The following is a 14,582-nucleotide window of genomic DNA, read 5'->3' on the forward strand; positions in this document are numbered from 1 at the left end:
TGCAATAAACACTGAATGTAAATATTTAACAATGGTTTCAAGGTATAAATTATCCTTTTTTCAGAATGCAAATATTGCACAGCTCGAAAAGTGACTAAATTCTTGGATGAAACCATCTTTCTTAGATCATAAAGTGATACACGATGGTGTATGAACAATGCATGTTTCTAATTAGTGAAGTTCCATTCTCAGGATAAAAAGAAAATGATTTATGTTTACGCAGCACCTTTTTGGCCCGAGGATAGCCAAAATATCTTTCTAATCAATCAGATCACTTTTGTAATCAGGGAACCATAAAGGTGTTCTGCAAGGTTCTGCCAACAGCAATAAGATAAATTACGAAATAATCTTTTTGTGTACAATTGCTAGCTTGTGTCTCATGCTATGAGTCATTGGTATTTTGCCAACATCTTGAGGTTCCAATATATAATGACTAGTACTTTCCATTCAGTGGTTAGACTGGATGGAATTTTACCCTCACTGGAGGTGGAAGGATGGGGAAATGATTGGACGAATTGACCATGGAGAGATACTAGCTGCTTCTTATCACCTCATCAATTAAGCTCTGGATAGGAAGGCTCTTTCTCAACCCACCATCATTTAAATCCCTTAAGTAATCGTTAATAGGGCATAACTCAGAGGCCTTAACTCAACATCTCCACAATTACCCAGCTTCCTGGCAAGGGAGAGAAATGATTGGTTCCTGAAATCCTAACCGGGTTGACCCACCTGCACCAGCCTGGGGTCAATTAGACCCCCCCCCAGCTCTGCCTGTAACACAATGCCCTGTGAAAAATTGAAGGTAGTGGGCAGGGAAGAAGGTTTTTTTTGCTGTTACATTCTCTGATTGTCTTTTAAGAGTTGGTTAGTTGGTACGGTGAGCTAGACAATGCTAATGTACCTGCCCTCACATTTAGTCTCAAAAATGTTTATACTGTATCCTGTTATTTCTACCTGAGAAATGTAACTACTTCACCCCCTTCTTCCCATTTATACCTTTGGGCCAGGTGTTATCACACTGGGCTCCACTATGGTACACAGAGAAACAATTGTTTTAATGAAATGGAAAGAACAGTCTTCCCTGTATTTACTGAATCTTACTCTTTTAGCACGGTGGTACCATGTTATAGTAGATCCATACTTTTGTAAATTGATAATGTTGTGGATTCCCCAGACATCAAGTCCTTTTTGCTGGAAATGCAATGTACTGCCAAACTACTAGACGTCTTATCATCAGTGGCACTCCTGTTATATACACAAAATGCATAAGCCACATTTCATTATATCTGAGAGTCTATTGATTTGAATGCCCTCCAGTGAATGGGTATTACTTAGTCTAAATAAAACTGGTGACAGCACTGCCAGGGGTCTTTGGTAACTGATGTCCAATCTGTTAGACCATGGAATGCATGCAGTACAGTACAAACTACTCTGAACCAGCTGCCATTCAAGTGAGATGAGAACAAACTTGATGATTTGGGTGTGGAGCTAGTCAGTGATCTCAGCAAGTGAAGGCATTGCAGCCAGTTTCATGTTAATTTCTGTTATGCTCATCGATTTAGTATTTACCTCCAGTGAAGGTGCAATTTCTTACTTAAAAATCTTTATCACTTTAAGATCATTCAAAAAGGAATTGCATTCAGTCTCAGTCCATAATATAAATAGGCTTTACTTACTAAATCTAAAGATACACTGCTGCTAATGTTGCAATTTAAATTCCTCTGACCTCTTTGAAGGCTAAACTATTACTGGAAACATGTTTGTATGAACACAGCAACAAAAGCTGAAAATATATATTTGCAGAGATGTGGAAATTGTAGTATTTACAGTGTAATGGTCTGCAAGGAGATTATTATTGTGAATGGATCAATAAGCCGAGCACAGGAACTGCTAAGGAGGAAATTTAAATTGTGGAGTGTCCCTCATGTTAAAACAGTATTAAGCAAAGTTTAATATTGAACTACATAAGGCAAATCTGAGAGCAGATGGTCAAAAAATCATAGAGAGAGGGTTTAAGGGGTACCTTTTTAAAGGAAGAAGTTCAACTGAAGATTTGGAGAGGTTTGTCAAGGGAATTCAAAGCGTAGGACCTGTGGCAGCTGAAGGCACAGATATAGATATTAAACTGATTAATTCTAGTTTCTTGTGCATCCCCAGTTTTAAATAGTACAGGTAGGTCAAGAGGGTTTTGGGGGTGGAGAAAATGATAAAGATCGAGAAAGGCAAGACCATGGAGGGATTTGAAAGCGATGCTGAGAATTTTAACATCAAGCCATTGTTTAGCCAGGAGGCAATGAAACAGAAATAGCAAATAGGATCAGGATAGACCATTTGGTCCTTCGAGCCTGTTCCATCATTCAGTATTATCATCCAACTTGGTACCCTGATCCTGCTTTCTGCCCAGAGCCCTTAATTTTTTTTAGTGCCAAGAAATATATCTACAAGGTAGATCAGACAATAAATTAGTTGAGGGAGGGCTTGATTTTTTTTCAAGAAAAGGAAATAATCTTTTTTTTTTCAAATCTACCCCATACCTAGAACATCTGTATGAATCCTCAAATATGTTAAAGGGTAGATTAATGTTAATTCTGATGTCTCAGAAAGTTTGCATTTGCCCATATTCATTTTAAATCTTAAATAAGATCACAGGAGATTGTGCCAAATTAGAAACTGATTCTGTTAATCCTTAATCAGTTTAGCTGCACTTTTATCAATTTCTCACTGACTTGGTGTTTTTTAAATCATAAGTAGTACAGCGTATTGAGTTTCTATTTGGTAAGAGGCCAATCAGGTTGTAGATTAAGGGAGGGTGGGCCTGTGTTTCTGAAGGTTTTACCTGTGGTTAGTAATTTACATTATGAGATTAAGTTATTTTTACCAAGTCTGTGATGGGACAGAGCGGCAATGTCTGAAGTCAATGGAGTCCATTTTACATTCAGCATTTTCTTTGTTTTTTTTTTCCTCTTGTCATTATTGGGAACTGCCAAGTTGGCTTAATATTCAGGAGGTCATGATCCGTGTAGTGCGAAGGTTTGCTTCATTGTAGGTTGTGTGGCATCTTTTGAATGAACTGTTGGTCTGAGGCTGTGCCCAACAATGTTCCCTGTTAGTTGAACTGGTGCTAAACAGCAACCGGGAATGTACTTCAAATACAAAAATTAGGCCATGCTCAACCAGCCTTCCCTCTAAGATGCACATGTGGCCACACAGCAAGTTGGAATGAACCACATAGTGCAATAAATGAGTTTCAGCAACAAAAAAAATTAAAAGAACATTAAATCTCATTGTCCTAATGAGAAAGCGTTAGAGTTCTCTCAATTCTAATTCATCTGTAAACCGCTAAAATTGAATTGGTTGTTGTCCTACTGATTTTGATTAGACATTGAACCATTGGATGTTATGATTAGAGTGGTGCTGGAAAAGCACATCAGGTCAGGCAGCATCCGAGGAGCAGGAATGAATGCATTCGTTCCTGATGAAGGGCCTTTGCCCGAAACATCAACTTTCCTGCTCCTCGGATGCTGCCTGACTTGCTGTGCTTTTCCAGCACCACTCTAATCTTGACTTTAATCTCCAGCATCTGCAGTCCTCACTTTCGCCATTGGATGTTATGCCTACCTGAATGAAATAACAAGTAATTGATTGTGAAATACCTTTTCAAAGAGAAGCGTTCCTTGATGTGAGTCAGCAATTGCAGGTGCTCCCACAGATTAAAATCCTTTGAAAGTTAGTAGATCAGAAGCTCAAATTTTGCATGCAGTGAAACAATTTGTATAGATTGGATCATTGTGTCATGGTCTCCCGACAATAGTGATGATCTAATTTTTTTTGCTTTAGGTGCCCTGGCCTGACAAAGCACAGAATTAAAATTGAAAACAAGAGGCAATCTAGCTTGAAGATAAACCAAGACCCAGCACCAGATGATGAAACAATAGCTTCAGAAGGTTCTGCAGCAGCTATTGTCTCCCTCAGAACTGCTGAGCCTGGACTTGTTAACCCTGCTTTTGAAGAAGATCGGGAAGAAGATGGTAAGAATTTGGCTGCCTAAGTATTTATATTCAACTGTTACTGTCCAGACCAGAAAACCATCCATCAAATCCAAAATAACTGCCCAACATTGGGAGGCAATGGTGTTTCAGTGATTAGCACTGCTGCCTCACAGCACCAGAGATGTGGGTTCGATTCCAGCCTTGGGTAACTGCATGAGTGGAGATTGCACCTTCTCCTTTGGAGCTCCTGTTTCCTCCCACAGTCAAAAGATATGCAGATTAGGTGGATTGCTCAGGGGAAAAAGGAATATGGTTGCTGTGTCTGGGTGTGCCACTCCTTGGAGGGTTGGTGCAGACTTGATGGGGTCAAATGGCCTCTTTCTGCAGAGTAGGGATTCTGTGGTTTTAAAGTAAGTTAAAGGCTTTGATTTTGAATTGAAACTGAAATAATTAACTTAATTAATTTAATTATTCACTTAATATCATGGTGTAATTTGAAAGGTGAAGTATTATATAGCATTAGGTTCACTGCTGTAATTTGTGATATCACATGGATCTCTGTCTGTCTCATGCATACCGTTATTTTATACATTTAAGAGAGCCACCTTAGAGCCCCTCTTCAATTCCTATTTTTCCAAATTTGCATTGCCAAAAGCAGAATTAGTTAAATTTGCATTGGTTTTAAGTTAGGCAGGAGTACTATTAAAACAATGAAATAAAATTGTGACTGAGTGGGAATGGGTGCCTGAAAATTAAATAAGTGGCAGCCCATGAAATAGAATTTGGGCTTCCAACGGAATGGATGAGCTGCTTGTCAATTCAGTAAGTTTCAGGAACAAGTCGGCCAGTGAAGAAAATTGTTTATGTAGAATGTGTTTCAAGAAATGAGATTTAGATGAAGCAGATACTGGCAATGGCCAAGTGAAATTGTGAATGGTGGGGGACAACTTACTGGAGGAGGATGAGGCTCCGCAGATATCCCCATCCTCAATGATGGAAGAACCCTGCACACCAGTACAAAAGATAGGGCTGAAGCATTTGCAACAATCTTCAGCCAGAAGTGCTAAGTGGATGATCCACCTTGGCCTCATCCAGAGGTCTCCTGTACAACAGATTCCAGTCTTCAGCCAATTCAATTTACTGCATGCAATATCAAGAAACAGCTGGAGGCACTGAATACTGCAAAGGCTATGGCCCCTGATGGCATTCTGGCAATAGTACTAAAGACTTGTTCTCCAGTACAGCTAGAACATTGCAATGTATGCAGGTATATACTGTACACAAAAAGCAGAACAAATCTAACCCAGATAATAACCGTCCTGTCAGTCTACTCTCAGCAGTAAAGTTTTGGAAAGTGTCATCAACAGTGCTTTCGAACATGTCAGCAATAACCTGCTCATAGACGCATTGTTTGAGTTGTGCCAGTGCCACTCAACACCTGACCTCATGACAGTCTTGGTCTAAACATGGACAAAAGAGATGTTTATCAGAGATGAGGTGAGTGTGACATTGAGTCCATATTTGACTCCATGTAGCATCAAGGAGACCTAGCAAAACTGGAGCTGATGGAAATCAGAGGAAGCTCTTCGCTGATTGGAGTCATATCTGGCACAAACAAAGGCGATCGTGGTTATTGGAGATCAGTCAACTCAGCTCCAAGACATCCCCACAGGAGTCACGTGACTACAAGGGGTTTGCTCAGAAGTGTAATATAAGCACACCACCTTTCTGTATTCTTCCAATCAATGTTTTATATTTAGCTCTCATACCCTCCCCATATTTCTCCATGTCTGTCTATCTGTCTGTTTGTTTAACTATCTCTGTTGCCCTCCATCCTGTTCCCCCGTTTCTCTCTCTTTCTCTCTTTCTGTCTCTCTCTGTCTCTCTCTTTCTCTCTTCCCCTCAATTGTGATCCTTGATTTCATCAAGTGTGGTGCCACAATTGGTTTAGGGACCTATTGAAAACCTTGCAACAAGCACTGTCTTTATTGCAAAGCAGGATTGAATTTAGCAATGGAAAAGTTAAAGTTAGCAACCGCTTGGAACTGTCTGTTACGTGAATATTACAATTCTGATATTGCTGGCTTCTACATGTTTCAAATAGTTACAATAAAAAAGGACTTAATCAAAACTCTTAGATCGCAAGTTGGGCCCTCAACAACTTTTCATCCAAACATACGTATTGTTAAATTTTCTGTTACACATCTATTATCGTTTCTAGTTCCTACAATTAAGTATCTTTCAGGACTTGGATTGTTACAAATTTTGAGGTGCTTGAAAGCTGGGCTGGCAGCTTTTTGAAACAAACATTTAAAACTTGATTGAATTGTAGATGGACATGGGAGAAAATAGAGTGTTTCTTAATTCCAGCTACATCTTGAGGGATGAACAATTGAAGTTCATGAGCCTGCTAATGTTTTTAGAGTAGGATGGACAGAAAGCTGAGATCACCCGATGGACTGTACTTCAGCAGAATGTTCTTACATGAATGCAAGCTCTCCTTTGCTTGGCTAGTGTCAAAAATTACAACCGTGTTGATAGTTAGCATGCACTTAATTGGCTTGGAAGTGTTTTTGAGTTGTTCTGCTGTTGTGAAAAGTGCTATACAAATGCTGATCTTTTCATATATGACAAATATTCTACATTTTTTAAACGTGCATATATAATCTAACACAGGATATTCTTTTTAATACTTCTGTTTCACTATCCTGCATGTAGACTGCTATAGTAAAGGTAACAAAGTAAAAATAACTTTGGGATTGATTGCAGTAAGTGCTTGTTTTTCTTTGAAAAGTAAAGATTGGTGTTTCTGGTTCTGGCACTTTTCATATCAGTGCTGAAAATATTATTTGAGGAACAGTACTTACAATCGGTTGCACTGTTGAAGGTACTTGCTTGTGTTAGGATGACCCAGATGGAGGTTTAGTTTGTTCAAACAGACTGAGAGGGTAACACCTGTAAAAGGCAAACACTAGTGACTTAGCACAATTGAGACAAGTGCATAACATGTGAGAACTGCAATGGAATCCTCTGCCCTGGAAGAGGGATAGCCAATTAATGAGATGGGAGGTCACCTTTAAAAGTCCCAACTGAATGAAATTCTAGGTACAATGGTCAAATCTAGGCAGAGGAGCCAATGTTTGACCTTTCTGGCCCACTGCCAGCGGAGGCCTGGGGGAGTACACACTCTAGCACCTGATTTGAGGTACTGGACAACAAGCAGTGGAGTGTCTGCTGGGAGCCAACCCCTGCCCCTGCTTCTGATGTCTGTGATTTCCTCCCCCAGCCCCCAGTCATCTCCCAGTAAAACCCCAACCGAAGGAACCCCATACCAACCAATTCAATTGGACAAAATCAACATGGTTTTGTGAAAAGGAAGTTATGTTTGACTGGGTTCCTTTAAGAAATCATAGCTGATGTGGATAACTGGGAACCTTTGCATTTACCACGCTTAGATTTCCATTTGACGGGATGCAGCTGTGCAAAATCAGAGCTCATGTTTTATAGGTAACAGAAAACAGTAGGCATAAATGGGTCATTTTTAGGTTGGCAAGATGTAACAAGTGGATATCCACAGGAGTTTATAACCAGGGTAGAGGCATAAATTTAGAGTAAGAGATAGGAGGTTCAGTGGAGATTCAAGGAGAAATACTTTCTTGCTCAGAGGGAGTTCGGAAGCTGGGACTCAATGCCTGGAAGTCTGGTTGAGGCAGCAATCCTCACGACATTTACATGGTTATGCAACAGTTAATTGCATAAAATGTTATTGGCAGTGGTGGATCAGTTTAATGTGTGATCAGTTTTAGCTTGATTGGTCGTTATTTGTTCTTCTCAAACGAAACTGACATGATTTTCATTTTGTTGCAGACTTGCCTCGATTGTCAAGCCTCTTAGCAGAAACAACTATTGTTGAAATTCATCGTGCAGATCCTCAGGAGGAGCTAGGGATTCGGATAGTGGGTGGTAAAGATACACCACTGTGTAACATTGTGATTCAGGAGATTCTTCGGGACAGCGTTGTTGCTAGAAATGGAAAGCTTGCACCTGGAGACCATATAACAGAGGTAACTGCTTCTGAAGGTGATCAGATGTATAGCTTAACTTGTAAAGTCTTGGGTTTCAGTTTGGCCTTTATTTTAAACTTGCTAACTGAAACTAAGATTGTTTATGCCATTTTAGATTTTCAAACATTAACGTACTTTCAAAATAATTGCTCGTTCAGGGAACTAAGTTGTGTAGTGGTCCAGCAAAGTTTCACTTCAGTATTGGGTTTTTTCCATCAGTTCATGGGATGTAGGTCAGCATTTATTTTGCCATTCCTCTTTTGCCTCTGGAAGTGGTGGTGAGCTGCCTTCTGAACCACTGCAATCCTTGGGAGGTAGGGACACCCACAGTGCTACTAGGAAGGATTTTGACTCCGTGACAGTGAAAGATTGGCTGTGAAGTTCCAATTTAGGATGGTGTATGACTCAGAGGGGAACTTGCAGGTGGGTGGTGGTGCTCCTGTATATAGCTATCCTGCCTTTTTAGATAGTGGTGCATTTGTAAGGTACTGTCACAGAAGTCATGGTAATTTCAAGGTGTGCATAGATTAATGAAATGGAAGTCTTTTCTTTTTGATGACTGAGTAGATCCTGTATAAAATGAAAAGGCTCAGCCTCTTTCTTTGAGGCCTAGCACCCTTCTCTACAGCATGCATGTTTAGCCTTAATAATACAGCAGTTCTTTCACATCCAATACCAACAGTTTAGGCTGATTGGTGTGGATGATATTACTGAGACTGGAATTCATGCCTCTTTCAGCAAGAGTGGATCTCTAAGTTGAACAAAGAAAGCATTAGGTCTACCTGACTTTACTTGCTCAAGTGGCAGTGACGTTTCCTTCCGTACCAGCTGGCTGTTCTGTTACGCCAAAATGTCCTCATGCTTATAGACACCTGGCAATCATCACCAGCTTTGGGCTGACAGGTGCCTGTGAGCATGCAGTAGGTGTCTGGAATTAAAATCACCGCAGTTATGGGTTTTGCCAGTTGTCTCCTGATTTGACGTTCACTAATGTCGATCAGACACACTGGATATACACCATCAGGATCTCATCCCATTCTATTCCTCACAGGTAAATGGTGTGAACATCACCAGTGTTCCACACAGCTACGCCATCAAGGTACTGAGGCAGCCCAGCACTGTCTGTCGGCTCTCAGTGCTGCAGGAAAGAGGCTTTGCCATTCGAAGTTCTTCACAAGAAAGGAGCAACAGCAGCCACAAGCAGATTCTGAATGTAACTTTGCACAAAAGGGACCGAAGCGAACCATTGGGGATTAAACTGATTCGGAAGGCGGATGAGCCAGGAGTGTTTATTTTGGATCTCCTGGCTGGTGGCTTGGCTGCTCGGGATGGAAAGCTGCGTAATAATGACAAAGTGCTTATGATTAATCAGCAGGACCTCAAAAACGGAACTCCAGAAATTGCAGCACAGATAATCCAGGTAATTTCACAGATAATCCAGGTAACTTCAGAGATTGACCTCTTGTTTCAAAATATAAGATTCTTTTAAGGATTAGTCCATTTGAGAACAAGTGAGTACATACCTTAGCTGATCACCACTGCATCTTTTTTTTTATGCTTTCTTTATCTCACTGCTTTTCTGTTACCCCCCCTTCCCATTTTCCCCCGTCCCTCCTCCTTCTGTCTATTTCTCTCTCCCTCAGTCCCTCTCTTGTGCATCTCTCTTTTCCCCTCTTGCCTCTAATTCATCTCCTCCTCTCCTCCATCCCTCACCCTTTTTCACTTGCCCTCTTCGAAAACTCATCCTCTCTGCTTCCCTTTTATCTCTGGTTGTCTCTTGCTCTACTGCAAATGCATATCAACCTAAATGTTTTTTTTAAAAATTGGAATAAACTGTCCAATAACTGAACCAATTACTGTTCCTCTCTTTAGTCCAGTGAAGGAAATGTTAACTTTGTGATTCAGAGGTACACTGGTCAGCAAAGCTCAGAGATTATTGATGAAGCTGGATCAAGCAACAGCAGTCCCCCACGCCAGCGCAGTAAATCACTGCAGCATCATTGCCGTCGACGCTCCCATTACCAAAAGGTAAACGCAGTCATAATATGATGGTGAATAAAAACCATTTCTATGTGCTTTCCATTAGAGTTCTGTACCCACTCCATTCACAGTTGAAACACCAAGCAGGCAACTATTTTGACAAGTGCTAACCTAGAACAAAACAGATTTTTTTTTTTATTTTCAGAATGTAGTTTAAGTAATTTGATCTTGTGTTCTTATTGGATTGCAAATCAGTTATTCAAAAAGGGTTATTGGAGACTGCAGTATTTAGTTTTAAATTTTATACATTATATCCGGTTTAATTGATAAAATAATGTATAGGGGGAAAAAAGTGCAAAACTGATTCCAAAGGAACCGTTGTTGCTTTTGTCAAAATGGGAATTGGGCAGTAAAGGTGGTCTAATGTTTCATTTTTCATGTCTAAGGCATAAGTTGAGTACAAAAGTTACATTGAATGTAAACTTCCTTGGGCTATGAGATTGATTCATGTCATGTAAAAGGAGATTGGGAGTTAGTGAGGTGAGGTTTAAACAAGACTTTGTTTGCCAAATATTCTGAATGACAATTGAAAGCTTGGTTTTACTGTATCTATTTTGAGACAAGGTCATGCGATTTAGTATGTAAGTCTATTCCCTTCAGCAATTCCCAGTTATTACAAAACAAATCCAAAATCCAGGATTTTGTCTTCCTGTCAACATGCTTGAAACCAAAACAGTAAGACGTTTCTCTACTAGTTGATTCTGATACCTGGCAAGTTCTATCGTGAGAAAATGCTGACGAGCATTGAAAAAGCTGGAAGCTCTCAGTCACTGGTGGAGTCACTTTGTTCTTTAATGATGCCTTGAGGACCAAATGATTTCCTCTGAGCTGTAATGTCTCGATTACGTCAATGATGTGTGGAGACATAATGGAAATGAGTATCTCTGGATTAACATGCTTGCTCTCTGATTTTACCTTTAGTCTGCTACATCATTGAATGGAGTTTGCTCATGAATATGATATGAGAAGTATTCCGCCCTTGCATTATTTTCCATTCACTATTTTACGATTAGCTCTCAAACCCTCCATATGGGTCAGTATCACACTACCATTAGTGAAAACGCATAGGCTGACATATGTGTCCTCTACACATGGCTGCGTATCCCTCTTTCCACCCCCCTCCCCCCTCCCCCCCCCCCCCCCCCCAAATTTAAGTAAGCAGAAACATGGTCCATCACCATCCTGGTGGGACAGTTGAGACAGGGATAAAGGCTTGGGAATAAGTTTCAACTCAATACTCCAATGGAAAATAAAATGTATTAACTAAAAGGAAGGCAGGAGGAATATTTAAAAATGGGAGGTACACCATGGATTACTTCACCAATCTGAACCAATACCATTGACAATTTATAGTTTCACCAGTTTAAATTCCTGGATTAGGGAGGGTGTCACTTTCATTTGAATTTCTGTATGGCTAATCTTTATAGGGATATTTTAAAAAGACATAATGAGACTGGAGCAAAGATTGTCTGTAATCCTTGACTAGTTTTGAAGTAATAGGGCTGAAATATTGTGCTTAGCATCAAATTGGATAAATCCCTATAAGTTGTGCATTTACAGTTTTATCCTTCAATAATATAATCTTCCCTAAGGATCCTTCCCAGAATTCACTGTGCCTGGAGAAGACAGTTCCAGTGAGAAAGGAGCCTCGTGAGTCTCTGGGAATAACTATTTCAGGTGGTCGTGAAAATAAGTATAAGGTACCGATCTATGTGACCAGCATCCAGCCAGTGGGCTGCCTCTATAGAGATGGCAGAATCAAAAAGGGTAAGATTACATTTCAGTGACATTTATTGATTGTAGCATACCTGTGTAGCCATCTGCACTCTTAGATTTCAGGATACAGAGCTATATGTAGAGCTCTGCTTATTGTTTAGAAGATGTTGGTTGTATGCCTAAAAGTCTGTGCATTAATTAACCTCTCCATTTGTAGTTTAAGCTCGCTAATTACTGCATCAACTGTGATATTTTCCTTTTCGCTTTATTGAAGTATTTTCCAGCAGGTGTTGTTTGTTCCCCTATATCTCGTAAATAGTTCTCTTCATGCATAAACTTCAAACATTAATTATTACCAAGATATTAACTGTAGCAGGCATCACAATAGAGTACCAGCCTGCCCTCAACCAACGTACAAATATCTGCATGTTAGTTTGAAAGTACAGGCCTGTATTCAATTTTCTTTCCATAATGTAGGGACGTGAGCCAATTCTATCTTTTTTTAACCTCTAACTTCACTAAATCAATTAACTTGGCATAGAGCAAGCACATATGGCCCAGGGGCTTCCTGTTAATTGTTATTTTAATTCTCTGCCTTGCTCCTATTCTGACCTTTATGTTCATGGCCAGCCTCAATGTTCTAATGAAGCTCAGTACTCTCATCTTGCAACTCAGAACTCGTCAGCCTGCTAGATTCAACAATTTCAGATCAGGATCTTTGTCTCAATATTTTCTGTTTGTTTGCTACTGAGAAAAAAATTCATTTTGTTGTGTTTGTCTTTTTATCCCTACAGTCAGACAATGGCCTTGTAACTATTCCTGCATTTGGATACACTGGACCCATTACCACTCGCTTTGGCTTTTGCACCATGAAACCTTTTATTTATTTGATCTCCACCCTATCACAGACCTCTTCGATTCTCCCGATTGCTTTCCCCTTCCATTGGCTTTAATAGCATTATCATTTCTATATAAACTCTGTTCCAATGAAAGTCATCGACCTCTGTTTTTCTCTCTCAGAAAATGCTCCGTGACCTGTTGAGTATTTCCAGCAGGAAAACAGTTTACTGTTTGTTTTTATCACAGATTTTAAACATCTGTAATATTTTGCATTTATATCAAATCTGTATTTCCTATTCTGACTTTTTGTTTTATCAGTATATTTAAATTTTAATCTGTCTTCTCATGGATTATTTAATAGCATATCTAGGTATTTGTGTTTGCATTTCATCAGTTCCAGTTATCTGCCCAGAGATAAACTGTCATAAGATTGCTGGGTGAAAATTCCAAAACACACTTCCTGACTGCAGTGATCCAGAAAGGCAGTGCAACACCATCACCACAAGGGTAATTAGGGATATTCAGTGCTGGCCTTGCTAGAAATGCATTGCAGCCTCTGAATGGAAATAAAATTGTAATTTAAAAACTGAAAGACAGCTTATATTGCATATTGATATATTTATTAATTAGAGTTCCCACCTCCTCCTATGTTTTTATTCCATTTATTCACAAGATGAGGGCATCACTAGCTAGACCAGCATTTATTGCTCATCCCTAATTGCCCAGAGGGCAATTAAGAGTCAACCACATTGTTGTTGGTCTGGAATCACATGTAGGCCAGACCAGGTAAGGATAGCAGTTTCCTTCCTAACGGACATTAGTGAATGCGGTGGGTTTTGACGACAATCGACAATGGATTCATGGTCATTACTAAACTATTCTTTACAGATGTTTTTCATTATTGAATATAAATGCCATCATCTGCCGTGCGAGGATTCAAATCCAGGTTCCCAGAACGTTACCTGGGTCTCTGAGTTAACAGTCCACTGATAATAACACCATGCCATGGCCTTGCATGCTTAGCATTATTCCCACTAAACTGTTGATCACTTGATTTACCTTCCTGGTTCTCATGTTACTTGATGACATTTACAGTTCTGTCTCTTCAGTTATTGTTCTTTTCTCCTCAAATTCCCACCATCACCCCATCATTCAAAACACAAACAGTCCATGACCGTCCAGTCCGTACAGGCTATTTCCCCATTTCCAACCTGCTTCTTTTCCAAAGTCTTTCAATATACATTTGCCTCCCAAATCTATGCCCATTGTTTTCAAAACTTGACTGTTCGAAATCCTCCAAACAAATTTTTGCCCCAATCACATACTTTTTTTTTCAAAATCATTAAATGACATCCTATGTGACTCTAATAAAGATAGACAAACTGTCCTTGTCCTACTCAACTTGCTTGCAATCTTTGCCAGAGTTGACCACATTATTGTCTTCCACTGGCTCTCGGCTATTATCGTCTGGATGAGATGCGCTCACCTTGTTCCTTTACAGTTCCAGAGAATTGGCTGAAAAGGCTTCTCACTCTCATGGTTACATGTGCACTCCTGCCCCACACACAATGACTCTACCTTTTGTCCTCCTTATTTTTCATCTGTATGCTGCCTGATAGAACAGTGCCAGTTTTCCTAAATCAGGTTGTTCATATTTGATCCCAGAATGTGTTTAACCACAGATGAGCACCATCACTATGACTGCCTGGTTCCACCTCTGTAACGTTGCCTAATTCTGTGCATTTTAGCTGATCTGCTGCTGAAATGCTCTTTTATACTACTTCCATCTCTACAGTTGGCTTTTTCAATGCTCTCCTGGTCAGCCTCTTCCACTCTAGTGAGCATCCAAATTCTGCAGCCCGTGTTTTTACTCACATCAAGTCCCATTTATCCGTCACCCCTCACCTCACTGATGTACATTACACAATTGGGA

The 14,582-nt window shown here is 39.9% G+C and overlaps 1 protein-coding gene across 2 annotated transcripts in view; it reads left to right on the forward strand.

The window, feature by feature from the left end:
• The window catches only part of lnx2b (ligand of numb-protein X 2b), a 53,844-nt gene that overhangs the window by 31,487 nt on the left and 7,775 nt on the right, over positions 1–14,582 (forward strand). For both annotated transcript variants that reach the window (XM_087991958.1, XM_087991959.1), the window contains exons 3-7: positions 3,838–4,028; positions 7,857–8,053; positions 9,105–9,473; positions 9,926–10,081; positions 11,686–11,860. In XM_087991958.1, the coding sequence (XP_087848084.1) occupies positions 3,838–4,028; positions 7,857–8,053; positions 9,105–9,473; positions 9,926–10,081; positions 11,686–11,860 (1,088 nt within the window). The remainder of the gene's footprint in view (positions 1–3,837; positions 4,029–7,856; positions 8,054–9,104; positions 9,474–9,925; positions 10,082–11,685; positions 11,861–14,582) is intronic.

The sequence above is a fragment of the Chiloscyllium plagiosum genome, unplaced genomic scaffold (genome assembly GCF_037043375.1).
Source record: "Chiloscyllium plagiosum isolate Xiang-an unplaced genomic scaffold, Cpla_swu_hap1 HiC_scaffold_11, whole genome shotgun sequence".
Taxonomy (NCBI): domain Eukaryota; kingdom Metazoa; phylum Chordata; class Chondrichthyes; order Orectolobiformes; family Hemiscylliidae; genus Chiloscyllium; species Chiloscyllium plagiosum.